Source organism: Haliotis asinina, chromosome 9, assembly GCF_037392515.1.
Source record: "Haliotis asinina isolate JCU_RB_2024 chromosome 9, JCU_Hal_asi_v2, whole genome shotgun sequence".
In the NCBI taxonomy this organism is placed as follows: domain Eukaryota; kingdom Metazoa; phylum Mollusca; class Gastropoda; order Lepetellida; family Haliotidae; genus Haliotis; species Haliotis asinina.
In genome coordinates, this window is record NC_090288.1 from 18,227,401 (window position 1) to 18,253,147 (window position 25,747).

At 40.3% G+C, this 25,747-nt stretch overlaps 1 protein-coding gene across 1 annotated transcript in view; it reads right to left on the reverse strand.

The window, feature by feature from the left end:
* Positions 1–4,529: 4,529 nt before the first annotated feature.
* Positions 4,530–25,747, reverse strand: part of LOC137296796 (neuroglian-like) — a 57,926-nt gene continuing 36,708 nt past the window's right edge. The window contains exon 9 of the mRNA XM_067828653.1: positions 4,530–4,730. Within this exon, the coding sequence (XP_067684754.1) occupies positions 4,546–4,730 (185 nt within the window). The 3' untranslated portion in view covers positions 4,530–4,545. The remainder of the gene's footprint in view (positions 4,731–25,747) is intronic.

The following is a 25,747-nucleotide window of genomic DNA, read 5'->3' on the forward strand; positions in this document are numbered from 1 at the left end:
GTGCCTAGAAGGAGGTTCGGTATTAACATACCTAATAGCGTTCACCAGGCAGACCTACTGTTCCTACCCCACGACAAGAGGTACAAGTATGCCTTAACCGTAGTGGAGTCGTTACAAGGAAGCCGAACCCTTGACCACGAAAGATTCGGCCCAGGTAGCCAGACGATTCGAACGCATATACAAACGCAGCCCGCTGACGTGGCCAACAGAGCTGCAAGTTGACCCCGGACGGGAGTTCATGGGTGCCGTGTCACAACTGCTAGCCAAACACGATACAAAGGTCAGGCGTGGCACGGCCAGAGCCCATCGCAGCCAAGCCATAGTTGAGAGATTTAATAGGACTTTGGCTGAGCGCTTGTTCGGCCATCAGTATGCTAGGGAGATGGCCACCCCTGGAAAACGATCGACTGAATGGGTCACGAGGTTACCCAAGGTGGTGTCGGCAATCAACCATGAAGTCACCCGTCTCACCGGTAAGAAACCGGCAGACGCTATCAAACTAAAATCAATAGTTGCAGAGTCGGCCGCTCCATTGCGTGGGAAGGAGAAACAGATACCAGATAGGGCCCTAGTGAGGTATCTATACCAGCCGGGGCAACACGAGGGTGATAGCCGTAAGCGGGCCACCGATCCTATATGGTCAGTCAAAACTTACAACATAGATAAAGTGGATATGAAAGCCAACGAACCTAACTTATACTACTTGAGGGATGGGCCGGGTAGGGGGTTTGTAAGAGAAGAATTATTGATCGTACCATACGGCACAGTGTTACCTCCTACCAACACACGTTAAGAGTAGCAAGTGTAGTAGGGGTAATAGTAGCAAGAGCTAAGGGCCCAACCAAAGCCTTAGTTAGTAAATAAGGCGTTGTAGAGACTTTTTTGAAAGTGATCCAGAACCCCCATTCCCTATACTACTTGAAATTACAATAAATTCAAAAATACAGTGGAAAAACTCACTTGTACTGTTTGTTCCAAACTTTGAATTTAGGAGAGTAGCACATTCCTGCTTAAATTATGTCAATAGTCTGATTTTTGTCCAGCTGGTTCAGAAGGACATTAATTTCTTCATCACTCCATTTTGTCTTGCTGGAAAGGCCTGGTTTCTGCAAGGGTAATACAGCATTACATATTCTGTATGAGTCGTTTTCACTGTGAACATGGACATGAATTGTTTACAGGACAATCAGAGCTTATCACAAACCTTTGGCACACTCCACAATGTCCAGAACTACACTTGTTTTCTTCGTATTCCAGTCATACTGAAACAAATAATCTTTATCATGGATAAAGTGAAACACACAATTGTGGTAATATATAGTTCACCATCAACACCATGCAATCATCACCTCACGGCCCAAGCAAGCCCCCCTACTGTCTGATAGGTCATAAGTCATTTGGACACTAGATGACCAAGGTGCAAGATCTATCTGGACGACCACCAATATTATTTTGGACTTTGAACTTGTCTCCAAATTCAAAAGTTTCCATTTGTATAAGATATATATAGAGGATATAGATGCTCATACATTTGATTTCTGGATTGTCTGGACCAGACTCGATTATTTACAGACCACTGACGATCAGCTGGAAGATTGCAGAGTGCATAAAACGAAACTCACTCACTCACTCTTCAAGAGTGCTACGTGTTAGGACACAACAGTTACTGTTGCTTCGCTTGATATCTGAAGTTCTTAATATGTAACTGGTGCAATTTCAAGAGTCAAATAGTTACAAGTCATACTTAAGGAACAATACAGCATGCCATGTCCCTTCAGGTAAGACATGATACCAATTTGTACATATTTCTTCTATTCGTGTTTTTTCAAGTTCTACTTTTATAGCTTTCTTCATATCTTCATGTCTGTTCATATTCACTGTGATAAATTTGCCAGCATAAAACAAACAAATATCTATTTCTGAAACAAATCCTGAAATTGGCATATCCTATTCTTGCAGTGCTTACAGATATCGGCTGAAAAAATAATACAAACAGTTCTTATCGTATGAATGCTTGTTGTTTTCAAATGATGGGATTCCCCCTCTAACATCTGCATCTATCAACTGTTTGATCCATCAGGTGTACTACCACTCTGGAGCTCAATGAAAAACACGGTCATCCGCCACTCACTTATCGAGGTGTCTCCCATTCTTATAACACAATGAGGAAGCAATGTTATGAAGTGTAAGGAAGAAGAATCCTGTTGGAAATGGCGGGAAAACTTATAATTTGTCCAAGTTGGTAAAAACAACTCACAAATATTCGTTAGATTGCAAAATTTTGATCTTGGGCCACTACCTATTTACAGGTCAGTGATGTAAACAACCACTAAGCATCACGCATCAGCGATCTCGGCAGAAGACGCGTTTATCTTGAGCACGACTGAAATCATCTGGTACAACTGAAATCATACATTTGATGAAGGGAAAAGGAAAAACTCAGAAATGCTGTGTTTACAGTAAAGAAGAAGTTGACATCCATAACATTTTGTCTTTTTTCACATATGTGTTGGACATTAACTTTTTTGGCCCCACAAGGTGACTTGGTAAAGGTGGACCCCTTCAACTGTCATTAGACATTGCTGCCAATCTCAAGGATGTTGAGGAGCTGCTCTTCTTCATAATCTTCCTTATCTTGGTGTGAACATTACACGTTGTGAGTACTGAAAATATCTGAAAATAACTTAACAAATTTTACAGGAGCTTCTGGGGTGCCTTCTGAAGGTCTATCTTCATTGGAAGCAGGAAAACATACTTTATCTCTATTTGATACAGACTGCTGCCATATCTGTCATATTTCTTACATTCCAAAGCATATAAGTATCCTGCAAATTCCTCTTTTCCAAGAGGAAAAGCAATGACATTATCTGTTACCCTTCAAATACGTCTGGGATACAGGTAGAACAAAAGAGAAGTGGATCTTGATCTAAGACATGTAAACCGCAGATGTCACAAAACCTCATTTTATTGAAAAACTAAATAAAAGTCCCATGAAGATTAGATCTTCAATAACCCATGAGAGGTGACAAATGGCATCGGGTGTTCCGGTTCGCTGACTCGGTTAACACATGTCATTGTATCCCACTCGCACTCATGCTACTTATCACTGGTTATTTTCAGACCACCATTATTATGCTGAATATTGATGAATGCAGAATAAAAATATACTCACTCACACATGCCAAAGAACTTTTACCAACTTTAGGTAAAAAATTATAAGCATTTTTTGGCCAAAAGAGAAAAATATAATTATGAAGAATATGAAGAATACAAGGTTTAAAGAAAGAAAACCAGACAAAAGATGATTTTGAAGATGGCTTGGATTATGATGACACTGTCAAATTTACCCAACCGTCCACTTGGCACAAAAGCTGGTCCAGGCTGGTCCAGGCTAGTCAAGCGCTTACAGATGGACAGACCGAGGCTGGGGCTGCATTCGGGTGATATGTTTTCCTATGTTCGTGGGAACACAGGCACCAGAGTTTCCCGACCATTCAGCAAAGAGAAGTAAGTACCGCACTTGGGCTGGCTATTGTGTGCCAATGCTCTAGGTGATTGTGGCTGAGTAGAAAACTTGTGCAGTAAGCCAAGAGAGGGGTTGAGAGAAACTCATCAGAGAAGCATACAACATTTGAAATACACTACACTGAATATTTAATTAAGTTAAAAACTAAGGAATACACCCTAAACATGTACAAATATTTCATCCCGTCACACACATGTATTACACATCACTAATATTTAGGTTCATTTTGACTATGTTGACAACCTTGGCCAAGTCAGACCTAATAGACTGCAATGTATATTTATGAACATGGCCTTCAAAACACACCATTACTCATGAACATAGGACTCTCAGGGAACATCAATATGATCTTAATGAAATAAAAATAAGAGAATATACAATAACCATACCATAAACATAACATCAATTATATTCCGACAATGAATACAATGTTTATAAGAACATAAGGTGTGCTTGTTGTGTAATGCCACAACACTTCTAGTACAGACTGCATGATATATTCATAAATATGAACTTAGAAAAAGAACACATTAATAATGAGCAAATGGCAAGCAATGGGCATGATGATTTCAATGAAATCAAAATAAAAGAATGTTCATTAATCATATCATAAACATAAAATCAATTATCAGATAATACATAGAATGTTTACAAGGCCATAAGATGTGCTTGTTGTGTAATGCCACAACACCTCTAGTACAGACTGCATATATTCATGAAAATAAACTTCAAAATATAACATTGAGAATGAGCAGAAAGCTGTCGATCAAATAATAAAAATACAAGAATACTGAATAACCATGCAATAAACATAATAAACATCAATAATTATCAGATTACGCTGTGTAATACCCTCAGAAATATTTAAACTACATTAATACTTAAAGCCTGGACAGAAAATTCAGTGGTTGGTGGTATAGACATTGACCCATACCACCAGGGTACAATGAAATGCCCCTGTTCAGCTCCCCAAGTCTGACCACCCCATAGTCAACAAAATAGATTGGTGTCCACCACTTCTACCCCACCGTCTCCTGTGGATTTAGTTGATACTTACAGAGTACGTTCAGGTAGACGTCCCCCCAGATGTAGCCAAGCTTGTTGGTGGCATTACACTGGATCACCATGGCATCTTCCTTCGTGACATTCACTATCATTACCTCATCAGCTGAAACTTTCTTGAACCGACTGTTCACATTAGCCTCTGCAAAAAATATATATATATATAATAAACATGCTATTAATAAAATGTGTCATGTATTCAAATACAATACAGTCAGTAACCACTGCAAAGTCTTAACCCGGTTAACAAGGACATTTATTCCCTTCCCTAATTGATTGTAACTGTTTTTCTAAGTGGAATATAGAAATTGTACCTATTTTGTTTATCCTGATGTTAGGGGTTTTTGACAACGTAAGAAAAAAACATAATTTTTATCTCAAACATCATTTAAAGTTTTGTTTTTGCTACTCTTGATTAGATACAGATATATTCATCTATTTCACACAAAAATATCATGTGTTTCCTACAAGAATAGCGTTGGTGACATCGTTTGCCACATCTGAGTATTTTGTATGTGCTTTCTACAATGAGCCATACTTTTACCTCCGCACTGCGAGAGACTGTTTTGATCACATGGTTTCCTGTTTAATACATGACCTATCAACAGCAGATGACTGATCTCCGTGGATTTCCTTAGCTATTTTTTGTTAAACAGGCAATCGATTTTGCATCTGAAGTGGTATTAACAATCTTGGGCAAAAATATCGATGTTTATTTGCTCTTTTCATAACCTAACTTCAGGATTTCAATTGTCAATAAACCATCTCCTGACGGGAACTGGGCATCAGCCCTACCGATGAAACTGTTTGTGCACTCCAATCACGCACGTACCTCCCCGATATAGCGCTATCAATGCAGTCGTCGATATTGTCGAATTCAGCTAGCTTTTTGGATATATTTATAATGCTCATCTTATCTCACATTTTGTGCTTTCTCATGTTCTAAAGTGGAAATCACCTGGAACAAAGTCCTTAGCCTCTGATAATACCTCACCCAAACACAGCACAGCTTCATCTCGGCTGTCAGTCACTGTAAGATCATACATAACATATGTCTTGTTCCAGTCGACCACATAACTCCCAATTGTCTCAAGACAGTAATGCAGAACTTTGACAGACTGAAAGATTTTCAAAATTAACAGGCCAAATGATAGAGGACATCTAACGGACAGAGAACATTCTATCCAGATATCCTGGCAACAGGTTCTGATGAAATCCCATTAGAGACCAAAGAAGACATTCCCATGTTTCTTCTAAAGAGTACCCCGTCAATCATACATACCCGAGACACTACACAACGGTTGATAGAGTATCTTGTGATGAAGCACCATTCATGAGAGTCAGAGTGGATTCCTTTTGTCCATCTCCCATTAAATGAGGACGTAGCAATGTCAAATGTTATGGAGTGGCGTTTACTTGTTTGGCATCCTGAGGCATTCATCTTGAAGTTACATCTCAGTTTGACGCATCATCATGCATCAATGCAATTCGTCAGTTTATTGCAAGACATATGTGTCCCAAAAAGATCTGGTCTGATAATGGTACCAACTTTACTGGAAGCAAACGAGAAAGCGGTGGAATATTCATCAAATACACCAGCAAAAGCTACAGAAGGGAGTAATGAGGGACTTTAACACGCCAATGGGTTCCCACTTCAGAGTAGCATGGGAAAAAATGATAAGAACAGTGAGGAAGATCATGTACTCCCTGGTTCATTCACAAGTTTTAAAAATGGATGAATTCATACACTCTTCTCTGAAACTGAATCTGTTGTGAACAACAGACCCATAACAACAGTTTCAAGTGACATCAATGAGTTGTCACCTCTGACACCCACCTAAATTCTCCTACTTCGTAGTGGAGAAACACTGCCTCCAGGGCTGTACTCAAAGAGTGACTGCTACACACGCCGAAGGTGGAAACAGAGACAGTACACCACGAATATCTTCTGGAAAAGATGGCCACAAGAGTATCTAACATCCTTGCAAGAACATCAGAAATGGATAAGTCCTCATCGCAATGTTGCTGTTAAAAGACATTGTCTTAATTAAAGGCAACCCTCCAAGAAATTAATGGAGTCTTGGACGTATTATCAAGGTACTTGCAGACAAGAGAGGGTTTCTACGTACAGTGGAAGTAAAAATGACAACTTCTCCATTGACAAGACTGATATATAAGTTGTGTGTCATTCTCAAGGCTGAGAATGAGCCTAGTATGTAATGAGTATGTATCTAGTCACAAGTGAAATTTGGTAAATGGTGTTGACTAGTTGCTAAAAAAGGTTTGTTATTCTTTACAGGAAATGAAGTTTTGTTTTGGTACTTGTTTCACTTATTTCAGTATTTAAGGGGTCGGAATGTAAAGATCTGAAAAGGGCCGTCGTGGATGCAACTGCTCTGATCCATTGAGGGATCGTTAGTCTAAGGAGGGTCAAAGATAGCAGCTTCATAGGCCTGGAGGATGGTGGCTAAAACCCACAACGCCAAAGTGCTACGACTAACTTCTGCCATATCTGACTTGGAGACACGAATGCAAAATCGCTTCTTCACACCACAATGAGCCTGAGACTGTCATGCTTTGTCCTCGTGATAAAATGATAAGCTGAGGGTCCAACACATGTTTTTTTATTAATCTTCATAACCAGGTTACACATCCATGTTTTTCTTAAGCGCCAAGTTCGTGCCAGGGGGGACAACTCCTTCATATTTAAAAGTGTTCACTTTTGCGAAACGAAATAAATCATGTAACATGACACAGACCAACGGAGAAAACACCAAAGTGCACATATCAGACATAAATTAAGTTCTGCGTCATCCCCAGATCCCACAATCAAAGAGAGAGGAGGAATCATTAAAGACCTGTTGGGCTGTCCAGGGAGTTGAGTTTGTGCAATAAAAGTCCCAGTACAGTCCTGGGTGGAGTGCTCCATGTGGGGGTCCATTCAAAATGAACAAGAATGACACCCAGGGCATGCAGCTCACTCACCCTAGCTACCATGGCCAGTCTTCTTGGTAAGGTTGTAAAAAGACAAGATGTAAGTGGCTAAAACGGCGCCTCCTGTAAGAGACTAAGCAACACATTCAGGTCCCACGTGGGCGGCCTGTGCTTGGCCTTCTGATCCACCAGACAAAAAGAACACAGCAAAGCTTGCAATTCTGGAACCTTGGTCATCTTCCCGTCCTCAGGAACTACCAAAACCAAGTTCAAAGCTACCAAATATGCTGTAAGGCAACAGTGATATGCAGAAAAAAGGAGAAATTTAACCAGGAGTTGTGGTGATGGCTAGGTCAGGAGAGTGAGTGAGTGAGTTAACATTTAACGTCACATCGGCAATATTGCAGCCATATCGTGACGAGAACAATATAAGTTATAGCAATGTTAAGATGAGAAAAGAGAAAAAGTAAAACCTGTCAGCGAAGGACAGTAAAAACACTAGAGTATCACAGAACATAAAACTAGCATTGAAAGTTAAAACATTGGAATTAAAGAAGACAATACAACATAAAACCGGGGCTATAGATCGCCAACAACTGAAGGTAGATCACCATACTAAGGTCCATGGGGACTTACATTACTTCTGCTACCTGCATGAACCCTAGCTGGATTTACACCATCCCCTCAGCTATTGGCGATTATCCTGAAATTTAGCCATTACTTAAAACAACAAATATTCTACGATTAAAAACGTACCATCTCAGGAGGACAATAATTTTACAATACTTCAACCCCCTATGAGGGTACAGCCACTAACAATCTAAGTTACTAATTTAAACTACCAATCATTAAAATACAACTATCTACAGAACATATCAATTACAATTCAATAAGAAAATCAATTTCTTTTTAGCAGCAAGATCGGCCATTGCATTCCCAGAAATACCTACATGGCTGGGTAAACAACAAAAGACGATGTCGCACTGGCCAGTTGCAAGATCATTATACAATTCAATTATGTCAATTAAAAGTGGATGTTTACAAGACAAATTTTTAATAGCCTGAAGGCAAGAAAGAGAGTCAGAAAAAATTATATACTGTACATGATTAGGATGTCTTTGAATATATTGAAGTGCCGTTAATATTGTGTTTGCTTCTGCAGTGAAAATAGAGCTGTTATCAGGTAATCGAGAAGATACTGTTCTGGATCCAATGACAGTGGCACAAGCAACTGTGCCACCATCCTTGGACCCATCTGTAAATAAGGATTTGTATGTACTATAATTATTTTTTAATTGCATAAACTGTTGTTTATATTGTAATTCGTTTGTGTCTGATTTTTTGAACATTGTTAATGTGAGGTCAACTTGTGGCCTCACTAATTGCCAAGGAGGAGAAGAAAGAAGACGAGAAGGTGCCATACTTTTCAGCTCAATGCTGGCAGCAGAAATGAATGGTTTAATTCTGTGCCCAAGAGGCGGAACAAGAGAAGGCTTTTTGTTGTATAAATGCTCATAAAGAGGATTGAAAACACAGTTAAAAGCAGGGTTGGATTCGTTAGAGTATAGGTTTGTAATATATTGTAAAGCTAATTTGATACGGCGCTGTGTAAGAGATGGTTCATCGGCTTCGACATAGAGACTGTCAATAGGAGAAGTTCGGAACGACCCAAGACAAAGTCTCAGACCTTGGTGGTGGATAGAATCAAGGAGTTTTAGATTGCTTTTACAGGCTCCACCATAAATGATGTAGCCATAATCAAGCTTCGAACGGCCAAGTGAACGGTATAGGTGCAGGAGAGTAGCTTGATCCCCTCCCCATTTTGAGTTTGACACAACTTTCAATAGATCAAGTGCCTTCAGGCATTTAGTTTTCAGGGATTTGATATGCGGAAGAAAAGTTAAATGAGAGTCGAAAATCAAACCTAAGAACTTGGCCTCCTTAACGACTTTGATAGGAGTGCCATTTAAAAATAATTCCGGGTCCTTATGTGGTTTATACTTACGGCAGAAATGGATGCAATTAGTTTTTGTCTTAGAAAATTTAAAACCATTCTCAAGACACCATTTATTTATTTTGTTTAAACATAATTGCAGTTGCCGTTCAATAGTATGCATATTCTTACCGCGACAGGAAATATTAAAATCATCCACGAAAAGTGATCCATCTATTGAATCATTTAAAACCTTGGATAAACTGTTGATCTTGATACTAAATAAGGTCACAGACAAAATGCTACCTTGCGGAACACCCTGATCCTGATTGTAATGATCAGACAGGGTAGAACCTACTCGGACTTGAAATTGCCTGCCTTGTAAAAACTGCGATATAAAAAGAGGTAAACGACCCCTTAAACCGAAACCATGTAAATCCTTTAAAATGCCATGCTTTCAGGTGGTATCGTATGCTTTCTCGAGATCAAAAAAGATCGATACAGCATGTTGCTTATTGATAAATGCATTTTTTACAAAGGATTCTAAACGTACCAAATGATCAATGGTACTACGATTCTTCCTGAAACCACACTGAATATTTGTGATAAGGTTGTTAGTTTCAAGAAACCATATTAATCGATTGTTTACCATACGCTCCATGGTTTTACAGACACAACTCGTTAAAGAAATTGGTCTATAATTCGACGGATCAGTATGATCCCGGCCAGGTTTTGGAATAGGAACTACAATAGCATTACGCCAAGAAGACGGGAAATTTCCCGAAGTCCATATTGAATCAAAAATATTTATCATTGTTTCCAAACATGATTTGGGCAAATGTTTCAGGAGCTGATAGTGAATATCATCAGCTCCTGGCGCTGTATCATGAGCTTGCTCAAGGGCAGTGTGTAGCTCATGTAATGAAAATAATTCATTATAGTCTTCGCCATTTTCTGAGGTAAAATTTATTCTCTTCTTCTCCTGCTGTTTCTGGTAGTGTTGAAATTCAGGTACGTAATTGGACGAAGAAGAATGTTTGGCGAGAGTTTCACCAAGCTTGTTGGCAATATCAGATTTATCAGTTAATAACCGGTCACCATCCTTCAGATGATGAACAGTAGATCTGGAACCTTTGCCGTTAATTCTTTGTATCATATTCCACTCTAGACATAGGTGTACGGGAATTAATTTTGGAAACATAGTTCCTCCTAGACAGACGCTTACTCTGTTTAAAAGTGCGTCGAGCCTTGGCATTTAAAATTTTTACTCTATCTAAATTATGTACTGTAGGGTGGCGGCGAAAATACTTTTCCGCTTTCCTCCTACTCTTCCTGGCCTGTTTACAGTCATTAGTAAACCATGGTTTGCGAATATGTGGAAGTGCAGAGGACTTGGGGATAGTTTGGTCAGCAATGTTATTGATTATATCTGAAAACAGCTGTATAGGATCTTCGCTGTTTACAAAAACATCAGGTTTTAAATGATCAATACAAAGTGTTTTATACTCTTCCTGGCCTGTTTACAGTCATTAGTAAACCATGGTTTGCGAATATGTGGAAGTGCAGAGGACTTGGGGATAGTTTGGTCAGCAATGTTATTGATTATATCTGAAAACAGCTGTATAGGATCTTCGCTGTTTACAAAAACATCAGGTTTTAAATGATCAATACAAAGTGTTTTATACAAGGACCAGTCAGCCTTCTTGAAGTTCCTTCTGGATGAGGGTGGATCATCCCCAGGGATAATGCCTTTAAGAATTGTTGGGAAGTGATCACTCCCACATAGGTCATCATGCACCTCCCATTCGAATTCATTACATAAATTTGAGTCGGCAAATGATATATCCAGGGAAGAATACGTTCCCGTAGCTGGATGTAGGTAAGTAGCTGAATCGTCATTGAAAATGCATAAATTATTATCGGAAATGAATTCATCAAGGATTTTACCTTTAGTATTTGTGGTGACACTACCCCAAAGTGGGTTGTGCCCGTTAAGATCGCCCATGATAAGACATGGTTTCGGAAGCTGATCATATAAATTTTGAAGATCTGAATGTTGAATATTTGACGAGGGAGGTATATACAAGCTGCACAATGTCAGTGCCATGTGCAGAGTAAGACGAACAGCAACAGTTTGTAAATGTGTATTCAGAGCGACAGGGCTATGGATGACGCTCTGATGAACCAAAATAGAAGCACCTCCAGTTGCTTTATCTCCTGGAGGAGAAAAAGAGTGATAATCACTATATTGTCATAAATGGAACGTATCTGTATTTTTCATATATGTCTCCTGAAGACATAATGCTGACGGTTTAAAATCCTGTATCAACAAGTGGATCTCATTGAAGTTATTCTTCAATCCTCTGCAATTCCACTGGATTATATTGGTCAGTTGAGTCATGGTGCCTCAATGGGTGAACGTTCTCGTGAATGGGAGGAATAGCTATCCTGCGGGGACAGAGTGATTTCCATATCGAGAGGTCCAAATGAATTTTGAAGAGGGACCTCTGAAGGAGAAGACACAGTAGATGGTACGTTTCTATTTAATTTTTTGCCTTTCTTCTTTTTGGACATATCACTGGATGACTGTGAAATGGTACGTTGTGAGGAAGTCGTTTGTGATGGCTCAGTTGGAATGTCTGTCTGAGATCCAGACGTCGACATAGTAACTGAGGCAGTAAGTTTTGGGGATGGAGAAGTTGATGACAAAACAGGGTTTTCAGACTTGACCCATGTCAAGTCTGTCTGACAAGAAACGGATGAAGTTATCACAGATCGAGATAATGTAGCCGAGTAGCTTTTAGTCAGTTGGGGTGTCGCCTGAATTTTTAACAATTTCTTTGCCTCCAAGTAAGAAATATTGACATTATATTTTCATAATTTGGGATTCCATTTGCCACACTGGACAATACTTTGATGATGCAGCATGTCTACCATCACAGTTGCAACATCTGAAATCCTCCTGACAGTTAGTGCCATCATGTTTGTCACCACAACGATGACATATTGCAGAGTTGCGACAAGAGTTGGAGCCATGTCCAAACTTTTGACATTTGTAACATCGAAGTGGAGTGGGGACATACACCTCCACCCTGATGTTGAAATAGCCTCCCTTTATCGACTCCGGAAGTGATGATCGAGCAAATGTCATCAGATATGTATTTGTATTGATAACTGAACCATCTTTCCTTATCATGAAACGTTTTACTGAAGTTACCATCTGATCCTTTAACTCTGTAGCAATTTCTTCTTCAGACATGTCGGACAAGCAACGAGCCCTGTCACGAACAATGCCTCGACAAGAGTTTAGTGTTCTGTGCACAGACACAGCAACCTCAATATTAGCAAATGTTTTTATTGATAGCAAATTGAGAGATTGCTGCCTCCGTGCACACTCCACAGGGAGTGAACCACTGCGCAAATGCCAGAAATAATGGCCTTTGAAATGGCAAACAGATTTAGTTTTATTGGAAGGAAATCAGTAGCCTCAATGACTAGAAATCGTGGCCAGGAATCACTGTCAGAATTTTGTCCAGCTGAGGAATCCAAATCCTCAAAACGTCTTTTCTTGTCTGAACGAGTTGAACCAGCATGTGATAGTGCCATGGCGAAAGTAAATGATTCAGCATCTCTGCTCCCCACCCACCATGGAGTGTCAACAAGGACGGTGTCAAATAGCACCGGATCTCCGAGATGCTGACACCAGGGATACAGAGGTGTTATACTCAAGAGATAAAGACTTGAAATCCTATGAAAAACTAAAAGAATAAATGTCAGGCTGGTTCGGCCCATGACATCATTCCCAAGAGTCACAGATTTCAGAGGACTAATATCACCAGATTGGCCCATGAGCCACCGCCTTCTGGCATAGGACTCTAGGCAAGTTCATGTGATAAAAATTAATACATTCTAGATCAGAAAAACAAGACCCATTGCTAATGTATTCTGCAAGTATATTCACCATGCGCAGGGCTTGGCGTGACCAGCCGATTGATAGAATCGGGCCAATTCTATCACCCGTCTAGGTGAAGTCAGGGCCAAAGTGGTGTGTTAGGCAACAGGCACACGGTTGCAGGCCCCTGTTGCCCTCAACCACCAGGATCCCTTCCTCCACCGACACAGGGCTGCAACCCACGGCAAACGGGTTGGTGGACCAAATATCCCCCCGGGTCCACTACGGGGGTGTCGGCGAGCTCTTCGCATTACCCAGCACCCACCACGAGGAGGTGGCTCGCCACGGGTGCCTAGGTCAAGAGAGCTGGTACAAAAATCGAACAAATAATAATACGCCTCTCCGTGGTGGGCCCAGATAGGGGAATTTATTCCCTGAACTGAATGTACTTCACCCAGTTAGGGCTGACCCCCCGATGCCGTTTTTCACTGGGTTACAGACAGCCAAGAAGACTTCAATCTTTCAACTCTGCAGCCCAGTCAGCCTTCCTCCGGTAGTCAAACCAACCTTACTGGAGATGGGACTTGCCCCAGGGGAAGGCACAGAACCCGGCCAAGAATATCTTGGTCACAACATCTAAAAGCCACACTACTTGAGTGTGCGATGGCGACTGGATGGTCTGATAATCCACGTATTAATGGCAAGTCGCTGAAGCTGCATTGGGACAATGCCATGTCCATGTACGCCTACCTGACGGAGCAAAATCTCCGAGATCAACTCCGGCGGCTTAAACATCTAATGCCCCGTGAGCCAGTTAAATCCAAAACTGGTGCCCGTCAGGAACCTTTGCAAGAGCAAAGTGCTCAAGTGGCAGCAGACCCAAAACTTCTGATGGACGTCCGCGTCAACCTCTTTCCTCTTCCTGATGGAAACTCTTCTCAGAAAGAGCCAATTGGCCCCGAAATTTTGGACCCTCACTCTTCCTCTTCTTCAATTGCAGACCTTACCGAAAATCCTGTTTATATTTTGTTTACATCTATTTATAAGGAAATTTGTAATTTACCTTTAGAGAAACGGAGGCCAATTAAACAAGTAAACGTGTCTTTTCCCAAAAATGAAATTGATTTACTTAATGAAATTATCTCTCTAACACTCCCCGCGGACTGTTCATTACATGGAGTAAATTGTTCTGTCTATGCTGCCGCTCGAACTTTGGAGGAACTTCACACAGTTTCCAAAGAAAAATGTCCGATTACTAAGAAAAATAAACCAATGAAAAACCGGTTTCAAGTAAAATTAACTGAAACTAGAAAATATATTTCCTGGATAGAGCTGTGCCTGAAATTAAGGTCATCAGGGAATCCCATATCTAAACGTCAAAAGGCAATTTGGAGAAAATTAAAATTACAGTACAAGACAACAAGAGAAAAGGTACTTCTCCAAATTGTCGATTCCCTCAAGGCAAAAATAAAAATTTGGACTGAAAGAAAGAAAAAATGGAAAAAGAGAAACAAATTTATCAAAGAAAATAAACTATTCAGAAATAATGAAAAGCAATTTTACAGGCAACTCAAGACAAGTGGTGTTGATGAGCATGACAAACGGCCTCCCATGGCTGCCAATGAAAGGTTCTGGAAACAGTTGTGGTCTATACCCGGCGACTGTAACCTGGAGGCACCATGGGTCGATGATTATGACCATGCAATGCATGAGAAAGTAACTAGGTCGTTTGTCTGTTAAATCTCACCAGACTGCCTGAAAAGTGTCATTAATAAGTCAAATCTAATACAGCTCCAGGGCCTGATGGCATTCGAAACCGGTTTTGGAAACTGTTTCCCTGTGTCCAAACACCATTACTTCACTGTTTTAATTCTCTTGTGGACACAGGTGATGATCCTCCGTGGTTCTGCAAAGGTCGCACAATACTCCTTCCCAAAAAAGGAGACTTGACTGATCCCAAAAACTTCCGCCCTATCACATGTCTAAATACTCAATACAAATTATTCACAGGGTGTTTGACAAACCTCGTGTCATCTTACTGCTCTTCTAATGACATAATTTACAGAGAGCAGAAGGGGGCGAGAAAGGGATGTTGGGGGGGTGCAAGGATCAACATCTTGTACAGAAAATGATTTTGGAGGAGGCTAAAACATACCACCGCAACCTCTCCATGTGCTGGATAGACTACAAAAAGGCATATGACTCTGTCCCTCATGAATGGATTCTGAAGTCTCTTCAGTGTATTGTCCTCCCTGAACGACTACTTGATTTACTCAAGTCTTTAATGAGTTGCTGGTCGACTCAACTTGAGATGTTCTCGCAAGGGCAGGTGCAGACTTCGGAATCTATTCCAATCAGAACGGGAATATTTCAGGGGGACTCCTTCAGTACTCCTTCAGTGCTTTTTTGTTTGAGTTTTCTGCTCAACAGGGAGGAAGGGTACCATCCCGGACCTCTTCAGCACAGATCCCCAACACCTCTTACTCATCTCCTCTACATGGATGACATCGAGCTCCTTGCCAAAGGAGAGACCAATTTGAAAGAACAGGTTCTCCTTGTCGAGTCCTTTTCTAATGATATTGGCATGACATTTGGACTTGACAAATGTAATACTCTTCATTTGAAACGTGGCAAGGTAACCAATGATGGATCGGTCAAGTTACAAGGGGGAGCATCTTGTGGAAGATCAGGCCTACACCTATCTTGGAATGCAAGTTTGAGACAAGCTCCAAAATGCCCAGATTCAAGATAAACTTCGGGCCGAGTATAAATCTCGTTTAAAGAAAATCTGGAGCTCCGAGCTAAATGCTCGAAACAAGGTCAAAGCCACCAATACTTTTGCTGTGCCAGTCCTCTCCTACTCCTTTGGAGTAGTTGATTGGACAAAACAAGACATCCAGAGTCTTGACCAACTGACCCAGAAGGATCATGTCTGATAACAGAGCACACCACCCTCGTTCCTCTATTAATCGTTTATATATGCCAATCAATTCTGGAAGTCGGGGGTTTTTTTTATTAATGTGGAAGCTCTTCATGACAGAATTTTATTGTGTACTTTTGCACATATTTATTTATCGGATGATCCTCTGGTGATGCACGTCAAGACTCACGATGAAAGCAAGGAATTCCACAGCTATTTTAAGCGTGCCAGGGTTGTTGGACACAATCTGAAATTGAAATTGATTTTGTTGATGGCGATATACTGCTGGGCGGTTCAGTGATGGGAGTAAACCAGTTGAAGTCATTCACCAAATCTGCTCAGAGTCGGTCCTTTGTGGAGAAGCTGTCTGAGAAACCATTGCATCGAGTGTACATGCAGTGTGTGGAACAGAACAGCAATCCAAACGACTCCTTCGCCTGAATGAAGTCGGCTGGTCTCAAATGTGAAACTGAGGGCTTCCTTTTTGCTGCTCAGGACCAGTCACTTCCCACTCGCAATCACCAGAATGTGATTCTTAAAGAAAATATCAATATGAAATGTCGTCTTTGCAATGAATTCACAGAGACTGTCCAACACCTTGTCAGTGGATGCCCTTCCTTGTCACAAACAGCATATCTTAAAAGACATGATGGCATGGCTCGCTGCTTTTACTATCGTCTCCGCCATGCCTGTAGCTTTGACTCCGAGGTCCATCCATGGTACGACCCTGAACATGTCCAGGGCGTTCTGGAAAATGCCAGCTACAAACTTCTCTGGAATAGGCCATTATACAGCCTGAGACGAATTCCAGCCAACAAACCTGATCTTGTCCTTTTTGATAAAGCCAATGAAATTATTTATATCATTGAATTTTCTGTCCCTTTTGACAGCAATGTGATTGGCAAGATTCAGGAGAAGCATGATAAATATGCGGACCTCGCCTTTGAAATGTCTCGCTTGCATCCCAAGTACACTGTCGTCAGGCTCCCCATTGTTCTCGGTGCCCTTGGTTTGGTACCTCCTGATCTCTTGGCGCAGATCAGGAGAGTGCCCGGGTTCTCCACTGGGAGCACAGCCCTTCTGACAATCTGGGTAATGCAGAAGGCTGCAGTGTTGGGGAGCCTCCATATTCTCCGGAAAGTTCTTGGTGGGTTCGACTAGGCAGTGTTTCCTGGGAGAAGTCCCATTCGCTGTCTGGGCTGCGTGTAGAGGGGGCGAGGGCCCTGAGCTGATGATGAGCTTGACCAGCCTGACTGTGCCAGGATCACCCGAACCCTCTCTGCTGCATTTTCATTCTAATCTGTAAAAATAATAATAACAATAGGTATTCCCTACTTTCTTCTGAAGACCTAGTAAAGCACAAAGTTAGGTAGTAATTTTAACAATAGCCCAAAAGAATTTATCAAAGAATAATACACGAACAACAGAGCGAAACCCAAGGCCGTACACGTGTTCCCGCGTATTGAACCCAGCATGGCTGAAAAGGAAAAACAACTGCAAAGACGCAGCGTGTACCCAATAAATGATGTGCAGACCAGACAAATACACAGGATACTTCTCTTCAAATTAAGACTAAAGGGAGAAAGCGCAAACAGTTTCGGAAGAAACTATCAAAACGAAAAACGACAAAAACACATACAAAACATGTAAAGTTGCAAGTTTCATCCCAGAGCAAATCACACTGCCTGTATGACAAGCAGTAATGTGAAGACTTGTGACGTCAGCACTTTCTCGGTTATGTGGCGCAGTGTGATGGCAATATGGCGGTTCATGTAGTTGGAACAACTTCTCTTCAAATTTCCATCACACATCTTCATCAACAGTAAATTCATTAAGAAGTAATGCGAGATAAGGTAAAAATCAATAGTTCTGCATGGACCTACTATTCTTCAGGGTATTTTGGGTGGCAAATCCTCCACAGAAAAGTCTGTTACATCACAAAGAATCCTTTCGCATGTGCTTCTTCCTAACCCATCCTCTTTAATACATCCTCATTATTTCTCATAGAATTTGTCAAAACTCCTGAGTTATCTTTCTTTATTCATTTGACTTATTCCTACATCATATCTATTTAGAAATAACTGAGGGGATAAAGAGATATAGCAGAAAAGAACCTCTATCATAAACACAATTTCAGCACCTGAGAGCAAAGACAACTGCGAGTCACATAGTCACCACGATTTTTATATGGAGCTGAGGTTTGTTTAGGCAAGGTGTTAGAAGAAGCAGAAAAACTTTCTTCCTAGTTATTTCTACTCAAGGGTCATAACGACCCTTAGAAAGTGCATAAAATGAGATAGAAAAAATATAAATACATATACAAATACACATTAAAAATCTATTAGTTACCTATTGTGTTCAAACAATTGTCAAAATATGTAACAAAAGTGTTGATAATATCATTTTACACAACAGAAAAGTAAAAAATCGATTTCACCTCACAATGTTGATTTTCAACATTTCAAGGTTTCTTACAAGGATTAGAAAGGCAATGCCACAACGCAACAGAAATCTCCTCCAGTTGACATAGTGCAGCAAAGAGCATTCACTGTCTGGCAATAAAAATCAAGATTACTTTCAGAAATTGGCATTCGTTTTGAAGGAGTTTCATGGTCAAGTCACCACGCCATGTCTTGAATCTCCAACTCAGAACATCGCCATTCAAAAAGGCATACTGGAGATTAACAATCTTCTGTTGCCAGGCATCTGAATGTTAGTCTGAGCAAGATGTCACGGCTTCCAGCTTGCAACCCAACAGGTATAACAAATGACCGTCCCCAGACCTCGAGTTACCTCGGCAGCCCAAGATCAGTACATACAGCTCCATGAGATATGTACATACACACAGCAGTCATGCTGTCTGGACTTCAGAGGATACATCGTCGTCATTGCGCTCATTGTCTCTGTTGTAAAAAAAGTATCCACGTGGTTGTATTGACATTACCTTCTTGTAAACTGCTGTAAAAATCATGCACAAAAGACTATTTGTGGAAGAGTTATACATGTTTGAAAATACATTTCGCAACTGATTTCTCGTCTATGCGTTTCTTTTTTGGATAGTGTATATGCGAGACCATACGAGGGGTGATCAATAAGCATGTAGCCTAATTAATATTCTTGACATCCATTGTTAGAAAACTATCCATTTCATTTTGAAGGAATCATTACCAAAGCCATATCCAAAATTTCAAATTTGTTAGTAATGTGGTTAACAAGGTACTGGTCATCACAACATATTGGGGTTTAATATCTCCAAACAAATTGCAGAAGAAAAGAAAGATATGTCATTTGGTTCATCTTTGATAGTGGAATGCCCTCAGAAAATATCATACAAAAATTTTCAGCGTAGTATTGGATAATTTTCCATCAAAATCAACTGTTATTTGGATTGATGGTTTTTGATTTTGACCAGGACTGTTTTTCCAAGGACACTCCCATTTCAGTCTTTCAAAAGCATTGTTTTTAGATATCCAAGCTGGCACTGTTTACACTATCTTGAGAGCTGATACTGGTGTGACCATTCAGTGTGAAGTTTGAATCCTTGGCATCCTGTATGAGTAGGTGAAACCATTAGAAAAAGTCATGTCCTCATGATTATATCATCTGAAATGGGAATGGGTGGAGTCTCAAAAACAACCTTTTTCAGTAAAGATGAAGGGGGAGTCACTTAAACAAACCATTATAATTTCAAATTACCTTTTTATGCTCTACGTTCCCCTCTAGTGGAGGCACCCGTGGCGAGCCACCTCCTCGTGGTGGGTGCTGGGTAACGCCAAGAGCTCGCCGACACCCCCGTAGTGGACCCGGGGGGATATTTGGTCCACCAACCCGTTTGCCGTGGGTTGCGTCCCGTGTCGGTGGAGGACGGGATCCTGGTGGTTGAGGGCACTGGGGCTTTTAACTGCGTTCCATTGCCCAACACACCACTTTGGCCCTTACTTCACCTAGACGGGTGGTCGAATGGGCCCGGTTCGACCAATCGGCTGGTCATGCCAAGCCCTGTGCATCGAGTATATATATCATTGCACAAATTTTATTTGTTTTTTTACTTTCGGTCTTGGCCTATTTGTTCATTGAGCTTTTCGAATTTTAAAATGCATTTTTGAAGTTCTAAATTTTTGCCTAGAGTCTTATGCCCAGAAGGCGGTGGCTCATGGGCCAATCTGGTAGACTAATTATTTCTAATTCTTCTGCTGGAGTATATCATCCGGGTATCCTTGGTGCTGTAAGCTGGAGGCCCGCTTACTTTAGCATTGTCCTTGTGATACTCCGTGGTGGGTGGGGAGCTCGGATGATGAACCGTATTACACTAACCATGGCTTATGAAACTCCAACCAAAAAAACAAAACGTCCACTTGATATTGACCCTGTTGATACTGACCATAGACCGTCTACATCGATTGAGTATTGGCCACGTTTCATTGTGATTGAGACTCCTGATAAGACACCTTTGAAGTTGAACCCCTTTGCTGTATCCAAAGGTATTGAAGGCATTGCTGGGGATGTGAAGAACATCAGACGCTTACGTTCGGGTGCCCTGCTAGTCGAGTGTGGGAAAAAGCAGCAAGCAACAAATCTGATGAATATTAAATCTTTCGTGGGCATTCCCGTCTCGGTTTCTGCACACAAAACCTTGAATACAAGTAAAGGTATCGTGAGAGATAGAGATCGATTGTTTGATGACATGTCGGAGCTTGATATAGGATCGGAAATGAAGGATCAAGGTGTTCTATATGTCAAGCGCTTTTCAACTCGCAGAAACAATGAAACCGTCAAAACAAATACGTATCTGTTTACTTTCTCATGTCCAAATGCTCCAAAATCAGTGAAGGCAGGCTACTGCAACATACAAGTTGATACCTACATCCCCAACCCGCTCAGGTGTTTTAAATGCCAGAAATATGGACACGGTGTATCTACCTGCACATTGTCTGTTGTGTGTGCTCACTGTGGTGAGAAGACACACACAACAGAAGATTGTGACAGCGATTATAAAAAATGCACCAATTGCGCAGGCGACCATTCGTCCTTTTCTAAACAGTGTCCTATTTGGAAAGAGCAAATGGAGATCAATAAAATAAAATTTACACAAAATATCTCTTTTGCGGAGGCCAAAAAACTGGTAAAGACATCTGATCTTACAGAAAGTTATGCAACAGTAGCAAAAACATCATCGGTTTCTAGCTCTAAAACAACATCAACCACAGGCTGCCAAACTACCTTGACTTGGGTAAATTGCGATTCTCCACAGCATTTGTACCTTGCTATATCATCACAGACTGAGGAATCACTTCCTAGTACCTCAAGGTCTTATGATCACAAATCATCATCTCAGTCACACTCAAAGTCTCAATCGACATCTGATAGTCAGCAAACGGTGAAAAGTAAACCGAAGCCAAAGCCTGATGCTTCAAAACATCAAAGTGGTAGAACTCCTAAAGGGTCACAGAACAAAATTCAATTGTTCAATAAATACGGATCTCTTGAAGACATGGACGTTTCTGAAAACGTCCATTCTAGGGCACATAGCTTGTCGCCCTCTAAAAGAGTGCGGGGTAGATCCCCAATAAATCCCCCCAAAAGATAGTTTATTCCAATAATATTGTACAGTGGAACTGCAGAGGATTGAGGACTAATTTACACGAATTACAGCTATTAGTCCAAGATTTTACACCTTCAGCGTTATGTCTCCAAGAGACATATTTAAAACAAACAGATACATTTGACCTTCGTCACTTTAATACATATCATTGTTTTTCACCTCCGGGTGATAGAGCCACTGGTGGAGCATCCATTCTAGTCAGACAAAACGTTATTCAAAGCCCCGTTTCACTTAATACTAATATGCAGGCTGTTGCTGTGAGAATTACTTTACATGTAGCATTTACGCTATGCTCCCTCTATATTTCGCCATCTTCGACATTTGCCAAAACTGATCTTCAAGCTCTATATGACCAGCTCCCGAAGCCCTGTATTATAATGGGAGACTTAAATGGGCACAACCCACTCTGGGGTAGTGTAAATATAAACACTAAAGGGAAATTGTTGGAGGACTTTTGTTCTGACAATGATTTGTGTATTTATAATGATGGTTCCAACACATATTTACATCCTGGTACAGGGACTTATTCTGCTCTCGACTTGTCAATTACAAATTCAGAACTATTAAATGAATTCGAATGGTCAGTCCACGATGACCTCTGTGGAAGTGACCATTTTCCTACTATATTAAAAGCTGTAACTCCATCTGATGTTCCTCCATCATCAAGACGGAATTTTAAAAAGGCTAACTGGGCTTTATATGAAACACTGTGTGCTGAAAAACTTAAACCCGAACGTTTTATCGACGTTCCTGATGCTATTAAATGTTTTTCTGAGGAACTGAACTCCATAGCTGATGAGTGTATACCAAAGTCCTCTGCAGTTCCACATATTCGAAAACCATGGTTCAGCGATGAATGCAAACAAGCTAGGAAGGCAAGGAAAAAAGCAGAACATTATTTCCGTCGCCATCCTATGGTGCATAATTTAAATAAATTTAAAATTTTAAATGCTAAAGCACGGCGTACATTTAAACAGAATAAACGCCAATCTTGGCAAAATTATGTATCCAAAATAAATTCACGGACACCCATGTCCAAGGTATGGAACATGGTCCAGAAAATTAAAGGTAAGGGTACTAAATCTACAGTCCATCATCTTAAACATGGAGATCAGTTACTTACGGATAAATCAGATATTGCGAATAAACTGGGTGAAACCCTCGCTAAACACTCTTCCTCTTCTAATTATTTACCTAAATTCCAACAGTATCAAAAACAAGAAGAAAAGAAAACTATTAATTTCAATTCAGATAATGGGGAAGATTATAATGAAACATTTTCTATTCATGAACTCCATACTGCTCTTGATCAAGCTCATGACACTGCTACAGGAGCTGATAACATACATTATCAACTCCTGAAGCATTTACCAGAATTCTGTTTAGAGACGCTCTTATCAATATTTGATGATATTTGGACATCCGGGAAATTTCCTTCTTCGTGGCGTGATGCTATAGTGGTACCAATACCTAAACCTGGACGTGATCATACGGATCCATCCAGTTATCGTCCGATTTCATTAACCAGCTGTGTTTGCAAGACCATGGAACGCATGATAAATAATCGACTTGTTTGGTACTTGGAAACAAATAACCTTATCACAGATATACAATGTGGTTTCCGTAAAAACAGAAGTACAGTCGATCACTTAGTGCGTTTAGAATCATTTGTGAAAAACGCGCTGATTAATAAGCAACATGCTGTGTCTATCTTTTTTGATCTTGAGAAGGCATATGACACAACCTGGAGGTATGGCATTCTGAGAGATCTACATGATTTCGGTTTGCGTGGTCGTTTGCCTCATTTCATAGGCAAATTTTTAAATAACCGACAATTTCAAGTCCGCGTGGGTTCTACCCTGTCTGATCATTACAATCAGGATCAGGGTGTTCCACAAGGCAGTATTTTGTCAGTCACACTTTTTAGTATAAAGATCAACAGTTTATCAAAAGTTTTAAACGATTCCATTGATGGATCCTTATTTGTGGATGATTTTAATATTTCTTGTCGTGGTAAAAATATGCATACCATAGAGCGGCAGTTGCAGTTATGTTTAAACAAAATAAATAAATGGTGTCTTGAAAACGGCTTTAAATTTTCTAAATCGAAAACTAATTGCATACATTTTTGTCGTAAGTACAAACCACATAAAGACCCTGAACTATCTCTAGATGGCACTCCCATTAAAGTTGTCAAGGAAGCCAAGTTCTTGGGATTAATTTTTGACTCACACCTTACGTTTCTGCCTCATATTAAATCTCTGAAAACTAAATGCCTGAAAGCACTTGATTTGTTGAAAGTGGTATCAAATTCTAAATGGGGAGGTGATCAAGCTACCCTTCTCCATCTATATCGATCACTTGTCCGTTCTAAACTTGATTATGGTTCCATCGTATATGGTGGAGCCTGCAACAGCAACTTAAAAGTATTAGATTCTGTTCATCATCAATGTCTAAGACTTTGTCTTGGGTCCTTTAGAACCTCTCCTGTTGACAGTCTATATGTTGAAGCCGATGAACCATCTCTTACACAACGTCGTATAAAATTATCTTTACAATATATCACGAAGCTATACTCTAACGAATCTAACCCTGCATATAACTGTGTTTTCAATCCTCTCTACGAGGACTTGTACAACAAAAAGTCTTCTCTTGTTCCACCTCTCGGGCACAGAATTAAACCCTTCGGCTGGCATTGAGCTGGAAAACATAGCTCCTTCCCGTCTTCTTTCTTCTCCTCCTTGGCAGTTGGTTAGGCCACAAGTTGACCTAACATTAACGACTTTTAAAAAATCAGAAACGAATGAATTACAGTATAAACAAGAATATAATCAACTGAAACATCAATATAGCAATTACAAACCCTTATTTACAGATGGATCCAAGGACGGTGGCGCAGTGGCTTGTGCCACTGTCATTGGATCCAGAACAATATCTTCTAGATTACCAGATAATAGTTCTATTTTTACAGCAGAAGCTAACGCCATATTAACAGCTCTTAAATATATTCAAAGACACCCGAAACGTAAACAGTATATAATCTATTCAGACTCTCTTTCTTGCCTTCAGGCTATTAAAAATCTTTCTTGTAAACATCCACTTTTAATTGAAATTATTGAACTGTATAATAATCTTGCTACTGGCCAATACGACATCGTCTTCTGTTGGTTACCCAGCCATGTAGGCATTTCCGGTAACGCAATGGCCGATCTTGCTGCCAAGGCAGCACTCAACAAATCTGTGACACCACTTCTTCTTCCCTACACTGATTATAAAGCTACCATTAGATCTTATATCCATGATCTGATGCAGAAGAAGTGGGACACCCAAGTTGGTATAAATAAATTACATGAGATAAAACCTTACATTGGTTATACCCACTTGGGTTGTCAGTCCAGATTTGAAGAGGTCATACTACGACGATGTCGTATTGGCCACACTAGATATACTCATGCGTACCTGTTAAAAGGTGAGGATCCTCCATTTTGTATCCCTTGTGATGAGAGAGTCACGGTCAAGCATATTCTGCTTGACTGTGTCGAATTCTCCATCACAAGGGATATGTATTTTACAGTTAAAACGATGAAGGATCTTTTTACCAGCGTTAGTTTTCATTTAATTATTGGTTTTTTAAAAGAAATTGATTTTTTGATTGAATTGTGAGCAATATGTTTCTGTAAAAAGATGTATTTTAATAATTGGTAGTTTGGATTCGTAACTAGAATTGTTAGTGGCTGTACCCTCAAAGGGGGTTGAAGTATTGTAAAAATATTGTCCTCCTGAGAGGGTACGTAAGTCCAAAAACATTCATAGTAAATTTAATTCTACCAGGCTTTTAATCGTAGTATTCCTGTTGTTTTAATTGTGGCTAGCATATT